Source organism: Antechinus flavipes, chromosome 5 (assembly GCF_016432865.1).
Source record: "Antechinus flavipes isolate AdamAnt ecotype Samford, QLD, Australia chromosome 5, AdamAnt_v2, whole genome shotgun sequence".
In the NCBI taxonomy this organism is placed as follows: Eukaryota; Metazoa; Chordata; class Mammalia; order Dasyuromorphia; family Dasyuridae; genus Antechinus; species Antechinus flavipes.
This window is the reverse complement of record NC_067402.1, coordinates 260484606-260504582: the sequence shown is the minus strand read 5'-3', so window position 1 is coordinate 260504582 and position 19977 is coordinate 260484606. Positions and strand designations below refer to the sequence as shown.

General features: G+C 32.2%; 1 protein-coding gene across 2 annotated transcripts; it reads left to right on the top strand.

Moving 5' to 3' along the window:
• Window positions 1-234: 234 nt before the first annotated feature.
• Window positions 235-18053, top strand: LOC127564935 (uncharacterized). 2 transcript variants are annotated; one of them, XM_052001779.1, is made up of 6 exons: window positions 235-1430; window positions 7004-8953; window positions 10153-10293; window positions 12705-12738; window positions 13337-13436; window positions 16250-18053. In XM_052001779.1, exons 2-6 carry the CDS (start codon window positions 8889-8891, stop codon window positions 16480-16482), a joined length of 573 nt encoding a protein of 190 aa, XP_051857739.1. In that variant the 5' UTR covers window positions 235-1430; window positions 7004-8888; the 3' UTR covers window positions 16483-18053. The 2 variants fall into 2 exon arrangements, with proteins under 2 accessions (XP_051857739.1, XP_051857738.1); XM_052001778.1 differs by lacking the exons at window positions 10153-10293; window positions 12705-12738; window positions 13337-13436; window positions 16250-18053 and having other exon boundaries at window positions 7004-8874.
• Window positions 18054-19977: the final 1924 nt, after the last annotated feature.

The window sequence follows — 19977 nt, the reverse complement described above, 5'->3', positions numbered from 1 at the left end:
TGGTAAGAAAGTTAGAGCTTATGATCCAAGAAAAAAGAAGATAGACTGAATACTGAAGGCATTGTTACCTGAAATGAAAGATAAACTATCACAAATAAGCAAAATAAAATTGTAAGTACAGATAGTGATTTCAGTGATGTCCTAGGAAAAAAATTAAGCAATATGTCAGGAGGATAAAGCTGATGTACTATTTAACTCAAATATTTATTTTTCAGATGCTTTGAAATGGAATTCTATAAGTACTTCTCTGATAAAGGAGAGTCACAAAAGTTTCAACGATATGAAGTTGCAAAATGATTTTCTTGGCAAATCACTGTCACTGAGTCAAAATCAATTAGCATCTACAAAATTTGAGAGGATTCCATCCAAAGAAGGTGAAGCTGTAGCTGAAATTGGGCCTGTCATTGACTATAAAGTTGGAGTTCAATTAGAAAAACCAGTTCCCCAGAAGAAGTGTTCCAAGGACATGAAGTTGCAAAGTAATTATCCTGGCAAATCACTGCCACTGAGTCAAAATCAATTACCATCCACAATATTTGAAAAGATTCCATCCATAATGGGTGAAGCTGTAGTTGGAATTGGGCCTGCCCTTGACTATAAAGTTGGAGTTCAATTAGAAAAACCAGTCCCCCAGAAGGAGTATTCCAAGGACATGAAGTTGCAGAGTAATTATCCTGGCAAATCACTGCTACTGAGTCAAAATCAACTACCATCCACAAAATTTGAAAAGATTCCTTCCATAAAAGGTGAAGCTGTAGTTGGAATTGGGCCTGTCATTGACTATAAAATTGGAGTTCAATTAGAAAAAACAGTTCCTCAGAAAGAGTGTTCCAAGGACATGAAGCTAAAAAGTAATTATCCTGGCAAATCACTGCCACTGAGTCAAAATCAGTTACCATGCACAATATTTGAAAAGATTCCATCCATAAAAGGTGAAGCTGTAGTTGAAATCGGGCCCGTCATTGACTATAAAGTTGGAGTTCAATTAGAAAAACCAGAACCCCCGAAGGAGTATTCCAAGGATATGAAGTTAAAAAGTAATTATCCTGGCAAATCACTGCCACTAAGTCAAAATCAATTACAATGCACAAGATTTGGAAAGATTCCATCTGAAAAAAGTGAAGCTGTAGTTGGAATCGGGCCAGTCATTGACTATAAAGTTGGAGTTCAATTAGAAAAACAAATCCCCCAGGAGTGTTCCAAGGATATGAAGTTGCAAAATAGTTATCCTGGCAAATCACTGCCACTGAGTCAAAATCAATTAGCATCCACAAGATTTGGAAAAATTTCATCCCAAGAAGATGAAGTTGCTGTAATTGGAAGTGGGCATGTCATTGACTATAAGGTTGGAGTTCAATTAGAAAAACCAATCCCCCAGAAGCAAGGTGAACCATCTCTTCAGAAAGAAAAGCAGAAAGAAGTAAAGAAAGGTAGGATTAATTTGAATTTTCTCTAAGTATGTTATTTGCTCAAATAGTTACATTCCAAACCTTAATAGGAAGGGTAAACAAAATAAATGGTAAAATCATGTGATAATGAAATTCATTGCCCTGTGGTTAATGCTTTATGCATCCTTGAGATGATCTTGGGAGGTCTAATGTTCTTTCTTTGGTTTTCTTGGGGGTTTCTGGGAGCAGCTTTCATTTCAGTTCAGTAAGCCCCACAAGAGTAGCCAGGGGTTAAAGTCCAAATCCTTTATTGTCACTTTTAAATTAAAGTCTTGTCTCTTTGCCTGGGGCTCGGTCAGCTTTCTTAGAGGCCTTCTGAAGTCTTGGTTTTAGTGGAGAAGCTAAGAAGGAGAGCCTGCCACCAAGCTGATGTAAGATGGGATGAATGAATCTGAGGCCAAGGGCTTGTACTTCAGCCTCCAATCCACTGTCTTCTCTATCTCTCTCTGAGCCTTTCAGTCCCCCAGGAGCCTGACTGAAGGTCGAATGAATCTCTCCCCTTGGTTCTAAGCATTTGAGCTCCTGCCTCCAGTTCTCTTGTCTTCTCTACCTCTGAATCTGGCTGAGTTTGTCAGAGCTTATATGCTCTCTTATCATAGGTGTGTTTAGCACATGCTAAACTAGATAACTATTGTCTTTATCAATTCCACTGAGTTAACACCTTATAAGAATCCTTGTTTCAGAGTTCTGGCCCATAACAGGAGGTGTTTTGATTTCTTCCTCTAATTAATATAACATTGTCTTCAGTATAATTAACTAAAATTTCTTATTTCTCTTTGTTTTTAGTGTTTCAAATCCCAAAACATTTAGGTTTTTACAGTTATCTATATAATCGACATAGAAGTGATTTTCCTTTCTTTGTTATTTTCACTTATTTATAAGCTAACTTCCACAAAGCTAAATGGAATCAATTTAACTTTCTCCATGTATTAAATTACCTGGTTAGTTGATGCTTCCCAGTTGATTGTTTCCATGACATTGATTGGAATGGGATGCAATTACCATACCAAGGAATGTTATTTTTTTCTATCATTGGAAAATCCATAAATTCAATAATAGTATCATGTTCTAGTTTAAATGTTTATTTAGGTTTTGTTTCAACCATACATACATACAATTCTTTAAAAGTTCTTTTTAATAATTTCACCTTTCTTATTCTATCTAGCTCTCAGATACCTAATTTTTAAAGTGCATTGTAAATTAACTTGTAGAATATTATCGATATATCTTGGTTCCAGGTTTCCTTGACTTAATCAGATTTCATTTACTTTATTTCCCTATTTCTTTGAGACAGTCCTGGCCAGTGGTTTCACTATTAAGATTTATATTTTGTTCTCTCTTTGTTTTGAAATAATCAGATTGATTCTGTCTTTTTAAAATTGACTTAAAATTGTTTTCATATCTATGCACAAGTCATGATTTTTTTTTGTCTCAACTTATTTCAAAAATTCACCTGTTTTATACTGACTTAAATTTATTTTGTTAATTACACATCTATTCTTGTGTAAGAAAATCTGTTACTTTTGAAGGATGCATGTGGTCTAGGATCTTGATACAACAAATCCATCCTTCAAGGATATCTGGCTTTTTAACCAAAGAAATCTAGTCTACTGTATCTAAACTTGGCTATGAACTCAAACAATGAACGTTTCTGAGTCCCAAAAGGGAAGAAAGAAGTTGTTAATTTCTCATCCCCAATTTCCAATTCATGTTGTCCTCTTCTTCCACAATGCTGTCCATTCTTTAAACTATCACTGCCATTGAATCAAAATCAGTTACCATCCACAAAATTTGAAAAGATTCCATCCATTCCATCTCACTTCCCCAACTCCATTTTTTCTTCCCTTTTATTTCCCAAAACTCTATTAAGGCTAGTAATCCCTGCCTCATGATCTTTAGTTATTGAGAAAGTCCAATGATGTAATTTGTTGCTTACCGCTAGCCTAACTAACAAATTGATCATAGACAGCCTCTCAGTTTACACTATTCAGTGGTAAGTTTCAGCTAGATTAAGTATATAAATCAATCTTTACAACTTCCTCTACTTTGCTCCTGGGAAATGAGCATCTCACAAGAAACTTAAAATGTAGCAATAGATTGAAGTTACAAAATAATCAGCTAAAAGCATAATTAGAAATTTTTTACATTTTCTGTCTTATCAAAATAGATTATAATAGATAAACTGATATATGTTACAACTGTCATTACTGTTAATGGGAAGGGAAGGAAAGGGGGAGGATTTCATTCATAGAGTTCATAATTCTAAATAAAATACATTTTCATTTAAATATTACTTTAGACTTGAAACAAGAATTGAAATTTAAAGGACCATCAGAATTACCAGAAACCTCATCTGCTTTAGCAAATCACTTAAGTGATTCTGTGGAAAAAGAGAAAGATAAAGGCCCTCTCAGTGTAAGAGATTTTCAGTCATTTCCTGGACAAAGGGAAGATAGTTCAGAAAATGTCTTTTTAAAGAATTTAAAGATCAGCTTCCCAAAAAATGTTCTTCAGTTTTCTTCTTATATGTGCTCAAAAAGAAGCACCCCACAGCCTAAGAATAAGCCAAAAATTGAACATATTTGTAAAATAAATGAAGAGAATATTGCTTATGTTGCAAAAAATATAAAAAGAGCTGACTCAAAATTTGGCATAAACGAAATAAAGGAAGATAAATTGTTTGGCATTGAAATGACATTTAGTCAGCACAAAAATATCACAAATTTGGAATCAGATTCAGGTTTGCTCCAATCAAGTGGTCCAGGAACTAATTTTGATATCCAGCTTACTCATTTTGGCAATATGACATCAATCAACCAAGGAAAAAACCCTGAACTTATTACTGCAAGAAAGTGTAAAGAGAAAACCAAACATATAGAAACCTCATTCCAGAATAGTCATCACAATGCCACTAACTCTCCAAATGAGCTAACACATAGGAGACACTCCCTTCTATATGGGGATAAAATCTTAAAAATGTGCCTGGATAAAGAATTAAAGCAAGATAAACAAAGATTGACAAATGAATTAGGAATGCTGCAAGCAGAATCCCTGACTTTGAAGAAAGAAAAAATACAACCACAAAAAGAGGTAGATTTACCTCCTGGCACTCTATATTCTATTTATTTTTCCTCTTCATCAATCATCCTGTGAAATTGATTTTCCATATAATGAAAATGCTATGCTCTATGTTCAAATGCTAGCTATTTGTACAATGTAAATTGAAAGTTGCATTTAAGAAAATATCCAGAAAACTTCTTTTATCAATTTTTATTTTGATTGTCTAAATTACTCAATTACAATATCAGTTTCCAAATTTCTTGACATATAAACAAGAAATTTTCTGAATTAGACATACACATTGGAATATTACACTAGGTAGCCAAAAGAACAAGGATAAGCATAAAGATAATTAGGACATAGACCTAAAAGAAATGTAATGAACTCAAATTATCTTTATGCAAATCCTTGTAATAGTTGACATTTGAAAGAATTCTATGGACATTTCCATTTTCTGAGCCAAATACTAAAACATAAGTTAACTGGGAAATTTGTAACAAATGTATTTGATTAAACTAATATTTAAGGTGACCTTTTAGTTCATCTTTACTGATTTTACTAAAATCATCTTTTTGCATTTCAAAAGAAAATTGAAACACAATTTTGCCAATTAATCACTTAATATTAGTTTTCAAAAGGTCATTGATATAGCATTTCTCTATTCCACAAGAAATAAATTACTAAATTGAGCCTTAAACCTTTTGACTTGAAGTTCAAGGCTCTTCTTCTTGAATTTAGTTGATTTTTCAAAATACATTTTTCTCTCATTTTTGCAATTAGAAATATTGTAAAATGGGAGAAAAGATGGAAAAACAGTGGCAAAACACTGACGTGATATGTTTGCACAATTGAGTAACTTTAGATACTATCAAACTAGCACAGTTCATTCATTGAATTTTTTGGAAGAAGCATTGTTATCGAGTCAAACCCCCTTATGCATTGGGCTCAGGGAAGTTGTATTACATGATCAAGGTCTCTTGGCTTATCTGTACCTTCACATGTCTGTTTTATAATTATCCTTTCACAATAATAACTAAAGATATGACAAAGAATAGTGAAGAGAGAGCCAGTCATTTAGTTAGACTTAGATTCAAGGGCTGCTTCTAACACATACTAGCTATATTACCCTGGACAAGTCCCTTGACCTTACCTGACAACTGATAGTAGAAGCAGAGACTGCTCTGATTTTATGGAAACAGTTTCCTCACTTGGAGTTACTCACACTGATGAACTCACAGATCCTGTCCAAAAATAAAGAGAGTAATATTTGTTTAACTCTCAAATTACAAATTTATCCCATTTGATCTTCATTACTATTCCTATAAAGTGGTGTAACCCATATTTACAGACAAGGCAATAGAATCTCAGAAAATATAAATGACTTTCTGAAATGTTCAATTTAGTATTTGTTTAAACTTCCAATGAAAAACTCAATGCTAATTCTCAACTAAATAATGCAACTTAATTCTGAATCAAATGTGGATTCTGCTACAAGTTTATTAGTATGATTTTGACCAATTTACTTAATGTATCTGTGCTACAGCTCCCTCACCTACAAATGGATAGCATTAGAGTAAGATATTTTATTCCTAATTTTTTTCCTGAAAAGATTATGCTTCTGTGAATGTGCACAGGGAATAGCACTTATTTTCTATAATGTAGTAGGCGTAGTGCCTCAATCTTACTCTACTCATTTCCTATGTTGTTAATTGAATATTTCAGTGACTCCCTTCAAGTATTTTTTCTTTTTGCTTTTTTTTTTTGTTGTTTTACTTTTTGAACTTGACAGTAAGGAATAAGAAATGAGAAATGGGATGGGAAACGGCTATCATAAAGTGGCGTTGGTCTTGTTCTATCTGATCACTGGTGGAAAAGACCAAAAATAAGTCAGATATTGTCTCCTTGTTAAAGGAGAGAAATGAGAGAACATGAAAATAGGATGAGAAAACAAAATGAGAACAATGGAGCTATCATTTTGAAATTTGAATCCATTTTTTTGCTTTCAAACAAAATTTTAAAACTATGACAATTTTTGTGTCCAAAATAAAAAAAGGACAATATATATTCAGGATAATATGTGTTTCAAAATAAAAGTAAAAAATGAAAGGCATCATAACATATTTGATAGTAGTTTAAGTAAGTCCCATCTCTGGCATCATAACATATTTGATAGTAGTTTAAGTAAGTCCCATCTCTGACATATATAGGCAAGTTATCTAATATCTCAGTATTCTAGACATTGGTAGAGGGAATTTTTTCTTCAGGTAGCTCCTTGTACTAGTTAAAGCACAAGTCTAGTATTTGTACCTAAGTAAACATATAAATATATATGTATAAAAGTGTATGTATGTATGTATTATGTATATATACACACATATATTATATATAATGTGTAATATATACAATACATACATGCAGACACACACATATATACATACATTTAACACAGAGAGACAAACGCAGGAATAGACAATAATACTAAGTTTTCCTTTTAGGTGGAAGAGAAAAAGCAAAAGTATCAACAGAATAAAATGAAAACATTGGAGATAAAAGATGATGATGAATTAACTGAATACAGGAGAGCTGGCAAAGCTAATAAGCAATTTTCTATGGAGAGCCACCAACATGGTAAAGATGAGGAAAATAAAATTCCTGGGGAAGAAATTCCTATAATGAGCATTTCTTCCAAGGAATATTTAGCACCTTTCCACCATGTTTTAAAAGGGTAAGTTAAGTTTGTCAAAATAATTAACTGGAATATTATTATCAAATATTAACATTCATGGTATGTTCAGTTTGCTCTAACAATCTAGATCCAGATTCATTCTGCATGCACTTGCTTTTTTGCTGAGAGAGAACTTAAAGTCCCATGAATGTATATTGTTCTATTGATGTAAGTATATTCTTTTACTTTGGAACTTTTATTTTTGGAAGAAACATCAGTGTTTATTGAAAGAAGGTAGGTAGTCTTTGATGAGATCCAAAAGATCAGCATATGGTATAAGATATGGATGGCAAGGAGCAAAGCAAGATAGTTTGCAAAAGTTTGAAAATGCATAAAAAGTGCTAATGAGAAAAATAGGCTTACAGCTATTCTAAAAGTTAGATGAATTCTCTTAGTCATTAGAAAGTTTCCCATCAGTAGAAATATTCAAGAATGAATCAATTTAAGTGCTTATCATGGCCAAACACTGAGGAAAGTCAGACAATCTAGATTCTTAAGAAACTCACACTTATAATTGCAGACATGCAAATCATTAAAAGGATCATTACCAACCTCATGCTATGTAAGATGGGCCTGAGGAGAGAAAGGTTAATGTCCTTTCAGGATGGCAGGAAAGAAAAGGAAATTGACAGAATGTAGAGAGAAGTGCTCATATTGTTTTAGAAGGCCTTCTGGTGCTCATAAGGTTTCTGGGTAGATTGAGAAAGAGCAAAAAGCAGGTAGCAAAAGTTACCTGCTTCCCCACTTTAAAAAATTTTAGAACCATAAGATGATAGATGAGCCAGGCAGGAATATGGTAAAAAGGGTTCACAATTTATGTTGCAGCTGTACTTATTAGAAGACCTCTAAAATTCCAACTCATGAGAGTTATAATGTGGAAGTGTTCTAGATTAACATTGAGAAAGTCTAGAATGTATTGCTTTTTTTAAAGCAAGCCTGGATTTACTTTTAACTTAAAATAATTTAACAGCCTTAAAAAATTTATCCTAAAATAATTACATAACCTATTGGAGAGACACTGAAAAGGGCATCTTTTCCTGCTCATTGCCAGTACTCATACATTATGACTTCATTTGCATGCAGACAGAAAATTATTTACTGTTCCTTTGATTAGTGGGGAGTAACCATATTAGACTTATTTGTGATAGACAGTAAAGCCATGGACAATTGAAAGCTTCTTGTCATCTTATGCTTTTTTATCAGCCTCATTTCCCAATATATCTCTGCTCACCCTTCTAGTGAAACATTCCTAATCACACATCAATATTACATGCAGTGTTCCATATTGATAGTCTTCCACTCTGCATAAATATACCCTCTCATCTGGAACAAGCTTAGACATTATAATTTCACAATATTCAGTTGCAGTTATTTTATTGTTCTTAATAACTACATTATTTCACTTAGAATGTATATTGTTGTCCTGGTTACTTTTATTTCATTTTGCATTAATTCATATAAATATTCTCATCCATTATATCAACAAACCACAATTTATTTAGCCATTCTTTAGTCAATGAGCACTTACTCTATTCCCAGTTATTTGCTACTACAAAAGATTCTTGCTATGAACATTTTGGTTTTTAAAACTTTTCTTGCCATTGGGTAAAAATAACTCCTTGGGGTATACTTTTAGCAGTTGGAGAGAGGAAACAATGCTAAAGCACCAGAGAAATTACTATTATTTTGGAAAGTTTGAAGAAAAGGAAATCAAAATAGGGTAAGTTGCCAGAGAACATTCTATATTAATTCTGTGAAATCTGTGCCTAAAATTAGGGGCTGGATAAACAAGAATGATTTCAAAATGTATTTCTTTCCAAACTGTCCTTTTTTGTTCTCAGAGTGGGAAGGGGAAGTTATCTTAAATCTACATGAACAAAGTAACAAGTAGATTTGTGAAGTCCAATCGTGCTAAATCAAAAAAACAATCTTCCTACATTTGTGATTGTTAATTGCTCACTATTTTAGTAATCATGCACATTCTCTCTTTTTTTTCTCCTTCTCCCTCTCAAATACATACACACACACCCCTCTCCCACCCCATAATGTGTTAATTTCTAAGGCAGTCCATTCCTTTAATTGTTTGGAAGTTGGTTGTTTTGCCTTTTCTGTTTTTCATGCATTGATCCCATATATGTTCTATTGTCCCTAGTCCTATCCTTTGGAGGGTCAATTAAACATAACAGTCTATTGTATATTTGAACACATATACCATCCTATCATCCCAGTTCTTCCTCTTCTTTATAGTAAACATCTGCAGTAAACATCATCAGTTGTTCCTTATTTGATTTTATCCTTTACCATCCTGATTTCTCTCCTCTGGAAATATTCTGAGTGCTAAATGTCTTTCCTAAAATGTATCTCCCAGGAATGAACATGTTCTTCAAACATATTCTGATTAAGGCATAGAATAAGGAAATGATCACCTCCCTACTCCTACATTCTATGTTTAATTGTTTAATCACAACAACCTGGTTTTATATGGCTGATGTTTTTTAGCCCAAATGTAGGCAGGAAATGGGAAACATAGGTGAAAAAAAGGTTTGGTGAGAAATAAGCAGAATCTATTATTCCTAGACTAGAGAAATCATAGATCTGACTGGTAAAGACATTGTATTATGAGGAGTATGAGAACTTTTGTTGGGTTAAGACTGTAGGCCTGAATATGAAGAAGCTTCACAGGCAGACAGTGGAATTTAGTGCTCTACAATCGAGGGGGGACCATTAAAAATTTATGATCTGGGGAATGATATGATCACCATCTTAGTTAAGGAAGCATAGTCTGGAAGTAAAATGTTGTACATTAAAAGAGAAAAAAATACATTTCCTCCACATTTTCTTAAAAGTTTTCAATAAAAAATAATTTTAAAATCCCCTCATGGATTTTTTTTTTTTCTGCAATGATTTTGCCATGCATAGGGAAAATGTAAAGTCTGAAGATGAGAAATGGATGTCCAAGGATTCTAGCACAACTTGTGAAAAGGTGAATTCTTCATCTGGTATCCTACTCCACAGTCATGATAACAGCTCTTTAAGTGAGACAGATTCTGATGAATTAAGGTAAACCAGTACTGAACTAGCTCACAGAAAAACATGAACAATGTGTGCTTTTTCTCATTGTAGAAGACTTGTCCTGATTTTCTTTGTTCTGCCAGTTGAATGTTCTTTCTGAGTATTCTGGTGTTGTAAAACATATGCACTGTAGGAATGCCAGGAAAACTAGCTAATGTTGGTAAAGTTAGGGGTCCCAGACTCCCCTTTTCTATGCATACCACATTGCTTGCAACTGTGATTGTGGTTTCAGGACACAGCAGGATTGACATTGATCTATGAAAAGTAGTTTTCACCATACATACCTAAGCATTAGTAATAATCCCAGTCTTGGAGTAAGAAGATTAGGGCTCAAGTTTCCAGTCTCCTACTGCTCTAGCACGGATTGAGAACTGAAAGGCACTGTAAGGGCCATGTAGTCCAGCTTCCTGATTTTAAAGATGAGGAGATAAATGGTTTATCCACAGTCAAACCCATGAAAAGAAAAAGAACCAGGTTATGAAATCAAGATTCAGTCCACTTTTCCCTGTGGTACCACAAGGCCAATATTAGCAGTGGAACCTAGGATATATTCTACAATTTTGTAAAATGGGAATGATGCTACTTGGGCATTAGCAGGATTGTTGTAAGGAAAGTTCTTTATAAAGTGCTATAGAAACATGAACTATCATTATAAACCCAATAAATATATTATGCAGCATGCATCAGAGTATTCTGCTAATAATTGTCTTCATTACAGTAGTCTTTCCTGTAAAAGATAATACTTTTAGACTTCTGTAACTATTTAATAGTAGATATAGATAAAAACATGAGGGATATGGATGGGAATAACATATCTATTGTTGTTTTTAATAGTTGACTAAATCCCTAAAAAAGTGAGAGAGAACCCATTTCTTTACCTATATATACTTCACCATAATTTACTTATTTCAAACTCCTTTTTCTCCCTCTTCATCTGTAGGACACACCTTGTTTTTTTTTTAAATACTTAGAAAGAACCAATCATTGTTTTATCAAATTTCTGCCTCTGAAATTTTTATCCTGTTTAATCATATTTAATTCATATTTCACTAGTTAAAAGGATTTGTATATCATCTCATCAACTGGAATATTTCTCTAGAGGGCAATAGCATGGCTTTGTCATTCAATCAGAGTTATTTCCACATGCTTTCTTTACAATGAGTCCATCTAATGTTCTAGTAAACTTGTTTAAAAAGCATTAGTCACATGCGATGTGGAGTGACGTATTCTAGGCTATAGGAACAATAAAGGTGAAAAAAGATAGTAACTGACCTCTTGGAGCTTATCATATAGTAAATACAAGACAAGATACATATAACTTGAATTACCAAAAATATGATTATGTTGGTTAGCATGTTTAATATTTTCTAAAACTTAAAATGAAGTGAAACATGATGGACATAATTTAACATTTGTTGATGATTCAGTTTATTTTAACAATCTCAATAATATTAATCTCAAATTCTTATTCTTTTAAAATCTTAATAACAAGCAGTTTGGGACATGAAAAACTGAAAAAATGAATAATTGGCATTACAATTTAAGATGTTTTGGATGACATTTATTTTATTTTATTTTTTTTATTTTTTATTATTTTATTTATTTTTTATTATTTTTTTATTTTTATAAAACAAAAATTTTTAATAGGCATATGTTAAAAATTAAGATAATACAAAATTGTTAATAGGCACACATTAAAATTAATATATAACATATAACACAAAGATTGTTAATAGGCACATTAAAATTAACACATAATATATAACACAAAAGTGTTAATAGGCATATATTAAAATAAACATATATAACACAAAGGTTGCTAATAGGCATATTAATAAGGGCATTTTGGGTGGCACAGTGGCTAGAAGGCTGGTCCTGGCATCAGGAAAACTTCTCTCTGGTTGTTGCTCAGTTGTGACAGCCTTGTCCAGCCCTTGTTGTCCCCATTTGGCCTTTTCTTGGCAGAGATCTTCCCTAGTGGATCCAGTGGATCCACTTTGTCAGAGGTAAAATGACTTGTCCAGGGCTAGGCAGGATGTGAGGCTAGATTTGAATTCAGTTCTTCTTGACTCCAGGTCCTGTGCTCTATCTTTTTTTTTTTTTTTTTTTTTTTGTGAGTGGGTGATGACATTTATTTTGAATGTGATCTCTTAAGTATTTCCTTGATGGGAAAAAATTCAGATATTAATTCAGAAATTTTTAAAAAATTTCTCTTAAAATTTTTTCAAGAAGCAAAGATAAGCATTTGTTATAAGTTTTCCTATATCTTGTATTATTGACTAGAAACATGAAAAAGCATATGATTTTGAAATCAGTATGTATTAATCAAATAATTACAATAATAATATATTTCTATATTTTTATTTATGTTTTACACTGAAATTTTTTTTGTCTTTTAGGCTTACAAAGATTACATTATATGAGAAAAATAAGGTAATGTAAAAACTGCTAAAATATAAATTAATGTAGAAAATAATACAATTTTCATGGATAGGACCTCTTTTTCTACATTATGAAGTATAGGAGTATTTCATTAGAAACTGGATACTTTTAGAAATAGTTTTCTTGTGAAAAGCATCCATTGTGAATGCCAGAAAACCAATTTGGTTGCTGACCTTTCTTTCATTTCCCCCATCCCCCCACAAAGAGAATGAAGACTATTTTCTATCTGTAAGAGATGTTTTATTTCTGATAATTTTCATAAGTTAGCTAAATCAGGTGATTTAATATGACCTAGTAAATACTGAGGAAGACTTAAGTTTGAATTTCTTCTTGGGCTTTTAGCTAATTGTATGATTCTTGACAAGTCACCTAATTTCTCCTATACTCTCTTTCCTCATGTGTAAAATAATTGAGTAGTGCTTTTCTCACAAAATTGTTGTGAGAATGCTATGAAATTATGTATAAGAGATAATTATTGGGAAACCTTAAAAGGCTACATAAATGTATTCATTGTTATTCCTTTAACATTTATTTTACATTAATTTTATTTTAAGTTTGTTACTTTATAGTACTTTTATGTATTTTATAGGATGAAGTAGAGATGGCTGCAGATGCTCTGGATAACCTCACTCAGTCACATGACAGAGCTACAGGGGATTATGATTTGTCTCCCTCAAATTATGTTCAGGGTAAGAATATTTTTAAATTTTCTAACAGAATACCCATATTAAACAGAAACCAAAAATGTATTTATAACCAAGACAAAACCACTGAAGTCCTCTTCCATTGGCCCATAGTAGAATAGAAGAGATTTTTGGGTTTTTGGAGGATCTGACAGTCTAATCTCTGACAGAGCTCTCCAAGTTATAAAGGGTTACATTAGCTTCAGAGAAGAAAGAATTAAGAATAGTGTGTGCCAAATACACAAATTTTAGATTAGACACAGTTTTTTGTCCTCAGTGGGTATGCAATCTACTTGGGGAATAGAGCCTACAGAGATAACTGTAATAGAAAAAATACATAAATACTTAATAAATAAATTATATGATAAGTAAATGAAGAGTGTAGTCATGTTGGTATTTGAGGCATAAAGTATGAAAGAACATCAACTATAAAGAATAAAAAAAATCTTTCTGAAAACAATATATGTGTTGCATTTTAAAGAATAGACATGAATTCAGTAGGTCATGGGTGATTAGCGACCTGGAATGAACATTTGAAACATGGGAATTGTGAACAATGAGATAGTAAAATGACAGTGAAAATCCAGTTTTACTGAATAGTATATAGACAAAAGAAGTGAATACCAAAAGGTAAGGTATTAAAATTGCAGAGAAAGTAGCTTTGTGTCTATGGGGAATGTACATAATTTCAGAGCTTCATTTTATTAATCTCTGAAATACCTTACCTCACAAAACTATACTAGATGAAAATCTCAACCTTGCTCTCTCAGAACTAGAAAATTTGAACCAAAAATAAACAACAAAGAAGTTAAGGAGGTAAATAGAATGTTAGAAAAGTTAGGTATGAAAAATCTTTGGAGAAAATTGAATGGAGACAGAAAGGAATTTACTTTTTTCTCAGCAGTTCATGGAACCTATACAAAAATCAAATCATGTATTAGGGCATAAAAACCTCACAATCAAATATGTAAAGGCAAAAATGGTAAATGCATTTTTTTCAGATTATGATGCAATAAAAATCACATGCAATTTAAGACCAGAGAAAATAGACCAAAAATTAATTGGAAACTAAATAATCTAATCCACAAAGAATGAATGTGTAAAACCACAAATAATAGATACAATCAATAAATCTAAGAGAATTACAATAAGAGAACATGCCAAAATTTGTAAGATGCAGCCAAAGTGGTTATTTGGGGAAATTTTATGGCTCCAGATGCTAACTAGCATAGAATAAAGAAAAAGAAAAATCTCTTCTGCATTAGTTTTGTTTGTACAAAAACCTTTTAACTTAATATACTCAAAATTATTTATTTTGTGATCAATAATTTGCATTTTGTTGTCTTTTTCATTGTTTTTCCTTTTTGATGTGATCTTTCTTGTGCAGCAAGATAATTATACAAATATGTTTACATGTATTAGATTTAACATATTTTCACATATATAACATATATTGGATTACTTGGCAACTAAGGGAGAAGTGGGGGAAGGAGGGGAATATTAGGAACACAAGACTACATAAGGATCAATGTTGAAATATTATCTATGCATATGTTTTGAAAATAAAAAGCTTTTAAAAAAAACGAAAAACAAACAAATAAATAATCCACTGAAAAATAAAATAAAATACCTTACTTCACAGGACAATTTTTAGGAGTTTATTTTTAAGCCCACATGTGCTATATTATTAAATGTGTGCTATGTGTATTGAATGCTAAAATAAGTTATATGAATTTTACGTGGTTGTTAATAGAAAAGCATTAAAGAAATTACCATTACTTAAATGAATAAAGTGATCTCTTTCATAAAAAGTATAGTCAAAATATTTCTCTAAATGACTAAAAATAGGAAGAACCTTGAAAATTTTCTGTCTTGATTTTATAATTCTTTGGCCTATATAATAGTGTGCTGGACATGATATCATGAATAACTAGTTAAAAATTCTGCCTTATCTACCTTCTAACTGTGAAGTTCAGCAAGTCCTCTATCTTCTCTGGACCTATATCTCCTTTTGCTTTAAATTCCCCTTACTGTCAATTTCACCACCCATTACAATCAATACCCATAAACAGCCTGTTTTAACCCACATTGTTGCTGCTTCGATTCTCTTAAACACTGGAATATATGAAGTATTGAAAGTTGCCAAAGAAAACCAGATAACCATGTATGTTAAATCTGTAGCTTAATATAACACACTTTTAAAATTCTAGGATAGTTCTAAATATAGTTGTACCTGGGTTTTGTGGCAGTTATTTTCCTTGAAGCACAAGTGATTTATTTTCACGTTCTTTGGGTGTCTTAGCTACATTTTGGTTAAAGGTACCAGAAGTCTGAATGAATAAATGAGGAAGAGGAGGAAGAAAGCTATTGTATAAATGCTGTATACAGATTTATATTATGTCTCTAAAGAATAAAAAGTGTTTACGTGGAACTATTTGGAGTAAAACACATTTATGTTACTTTTAAAGCAATTTAGCATATTTATTATGATAATCTATTTTATTAATCTTAACTCTCATTCAGAGTACACATCAGCATGTTTACTTTTCACATATATTTTCCTTAGATTGTGAGGAATTCTGAGGTTTCAAATTTAAAAGAAATAATAATGTGTAACTTAGAATTCTGTCTACAATATCCAAATGGATATTTTAAATTCAATTTAAATCTATTGGCAAAATATTTTTTATATATCTTAGAATTCTTATGGGGACTCTATTTTATCGATGCCAGAAAATCTGAATTCTACTTATATTGCTATTGTTGTGCAGATTTTAAAATTCTAATATTTTTATTTACTTCTGTTTTTCTCTATACAGGTTCTCCTTGCCTTCAGGAAGATCAGAATACAGTTCTTTCAAGCGACTTATCAGTACAATTTAAAAATTCGCAATTGACACAACTTACAAGACACGTTATGAGTTTAGAAAACACAATTAGGGAACTTCAGGAAAATTTCTTGGAAAGAATCAAAACTGAATTCCAACTAATGCATCAAAAAGGAGAATGTGATACCTGTAGAGGCAGGTATGGAATTCTTAAGTTTAAATAAAGACTTGAACTCATTTCTCTTACACTGCAGCATTGTGAAACAGGAAATTTGAGGTTGGGAAGTAAAAAATGAAAAATAATTAAAAGAATACTATAATGAGCTTTCCTTGATCCCTTTTATTCTATGGGGTATGATCCATCTTCTGAATGCTTGGAATAATTTCCAGTGAATGCCCACTGTCACTTCATCATGTTATTTTTTAAAGGGCAGATAATTGTCTTTAATCAGATACATTTATCAAGTGCCTTCTATGTGACAAGTACGATTGTGGGCAATGAGACTCAAAGATAACAACGAAGTATCATTGGGAAGTTTGCATTGAATTTAAGAATACAGCATACACATACAAATGTAAATACAATAAAATCATAGAAATTTAAAGCAGGGAGGAACAGAGCTTGGTTTTCAGGGGAGAGTATTATCCACATCTTCATGTAGAAGAAACTACTTAAGCAGAGCTTAAAAAAAAATGGATGGGAAGGTTAGGAAAGGACCATTACAATCCAGGCTGAGAAGACACCCAGCACAAGGGTGTGGCCTGGGAGTTCTGTGTTGTCCTGTGTAGAACCAAAAGGAGAGCACTTGAACTGGACTGTAGAATGCAAGAAGGGATGTAATATATGAAGTTAGAAAGGTAATTTCTGCTTCTGATATGCTGTAAATACTCTGTTTATTCAAATTCCTCAGTAAATAGTCCCCAGATATATGCAAAATAGTTTTGAAACTTAGGGAGATAAGAGAAGAAAATGATGTGGCCTGAGCTGTCTCGGCGCTTACAACCTTGGAAATGGTAGTTTTTCTTGGTGATCTCATTGGCTCCTCATGAGTTCCCTTAACACCCTTGTGGAGGAATGATTTCCAGGATTATATGTATTCAGTCCTATCTTTCTCTTGAGCTCCTTCCATACATCACTAATTTTGAGGGGGAATATCTCAAGTGGGATGTGCCACATGCATCTTGACTTTAACAGAATTATCTTAATTCCTAACCCTGCCCTCCTTTTGAATGTTCCTATTATCATTGACAGCCCTTTCCTTCAATTCACCCAGGACTGCAATTTTAATAACATCATTAATGGATCCTTTTTATTCCCCATATACAACTTAATGACAAATTTTCTGCCTTTGTAGCATCTCTCATAGCAGTCCATTTCTATTTAATAACAATCATCAGTACAATGCAGGCATTCTTTATCTCATATTATTGCAGTTATCTTCTTCTATCTTTCTCTGAATGAAGACTTTCCACACACGAATCCACTCTTCACTCAGCTGCCAAAGTGATTTTCCTAAGGCATAAATTTTATTACTCCTTTAGTAGTGTTGGCTCCTTATCAGCTCTAAGATCAAATATAAACTCCTTTTGTTGGCCCTCAAAAGTCCTCATAACCTTTTCTCTTACCTGCTTTTCCAGTTTTCTCACGCTTTACTGCTCTCCCTGAGATCCAGGTATATTGGCCTACCTGATATTCATTTTCTTTCTTTTAAGAGTATTTTCCCCATTTTATGTAAAAACTTCTTTGCACATTGATCTTTTAAACATTTTGAGTTCTAAATTTTCTATCTCCTCCTCTTCCCCTCTTCCTAAAACAGTAAGCACTTTGATATAGATTATATAGGTATACTCATGTTAAATATATTTCCATATTAGTAATATTACAGGAGAAAAAAACATCTAAATGAGATATCTAAAGTGAAAATAGTCTAGTTTGACCTGCATTTGGGTTCTATACGTTTCTTCTTTTGATGTGGATAGCATTTTTCATCATGAGTCTTTTGAGATTATTTTAGGTCATTGTATTGCTGAAAAGAACTAAGTTATTGTTAGATGATCATCTCACAATATTGATGTACAACGTGTTCATTCTGCTCACTTTGTTTCACTTCACATAAATCCATCCTCTTTTTTTCTGAAATTTGGCTGTTTGTCAAATTTCAGTCCCCTGAGAAATTTTCTGATTTAAGGATTTTCTGATTAAAGAACAGATAATCGTCTTTAATCAGATACATTTATCTGTCTTTTTCTGATATTCCCTCCAAGATATTTGATATATAACTTGCTTTCATGTATTTGATTTACATATTTTTATCCAATTAGAACATAAGCACCTTAAGGGCAGGGATTGATGTTTTTGACTTTGTTTATATCCCCAATGCTCAGCACAGTACTTGGTACATAGGAAGCATTTAATGAATGCTTGTTTACTAATAATGGTTGACTTATTGGGAGTTCTCTTATGTATTGCAATAGCCTATAAACAGCATGCAGAATCTTTCTTGACTTGACTATAAGAGTATTGTAGAATGACTTCTCCATCACAATATAACATGTCCTTTATATTTTCAGTAGGACAATCTTTCTATATTATTCTACATTAATATTCTATATTATTCTCATACAACATTATTGAAAGTTATACTCATTATTTGTTAATTGTAATTATTTTCTCATTCATCACTGACATTTATGACAACTTCATCTCAATATCTCAATCCTGGAGGGTTGCGAAATACTGAAAATAAATAAAAAATAAGAACAGTGTAATTTGTTTGTAATGAAAGTTGGTCTCCTTAGTTTTTCCTGAAAATCATTTCAAATTCTAACTGCCATGTCAGAGAATTATCTTTTTCAGTATGATGTTCATACTGATGCCTGATATTCAGGCAGGATTTTTGACTCCTCAGTTGCTCAGGCACCCCCATTTAGCATACAGTCTTCATCTTCAAATCCTAAGAATAGTGGTAAAAGCAGACTGTAAGCAGACTTTTAAACTAGTATTGGACTTAAAATACTGGTCGATATCTTAAAAGTAAAAAAAAATCTTGATGGATTTAGCTCTTTTCAACAGTATGAAATGTTTCAGGTCAATTCCAGTAGACTTGTGATGGAGAGAGCAATCTGCAGCTAAAAAGAGGACTGTGGGGAATGAATGTGGGTCTCATGGTATTACCTTTTTTATTGTTGTTTGCTTTTTTGTCTTTCTCATTTTTTCCCTTTTGATCAGATATTTGTTGTGCAGCATGATAAATTACAGAATAATTGCACATGTTCAATATATATTGGATTACTTGCTGTCAAGGGGAAAGAGTGAGGGGACAGAAGGGAGAAAAATTTCAGAAACAAGATTTTGCAATGTTTTTTGTTTTTGTTTTTGATAGTGTGACACTATCTTTGTGTGTATTTTAAAAATAAAAACATTTTAAAATATAATACAGAATGAAAAAAAAAAGGAATCCTGAAAATTAAAATTTCAGTTTCCCTCACAAAGTTCACTGTAAAATTTCCTCTTCACTATTATAACGTTTTATCCATTTTTTAGTAACCTTTCAAGACTATACAACAATCATTTGCAATTTTTTTTTCAAATGCAATACTGAACTCTAGATTGGAAAGTGAAAAACAAAATAAAGAAAAACTACAAGCAGAAATTGATTACCCTTCCTATGTAAGTTCTGCTATACTTAACATGGAACATCAGACATCAAAATTAAACC

Bases quoted from the DNA above. Each gene is read 5' to 3' on its own strand.
- LOC127564935 (XM_052001778.1), top strand. From the start codon at position 281: ATGAAGTTGCAAAATGATTTTCTTGGCAAATCACTGTCACTGAGTCAA. The intron at 1,431-7,003 runs GTAGGATTAATT...TTTTCCTTTTAG, and splicing joins GCAGAAAGAAGTAAAGAAAG to GTGGAAGAGAAAAAGCAAAA.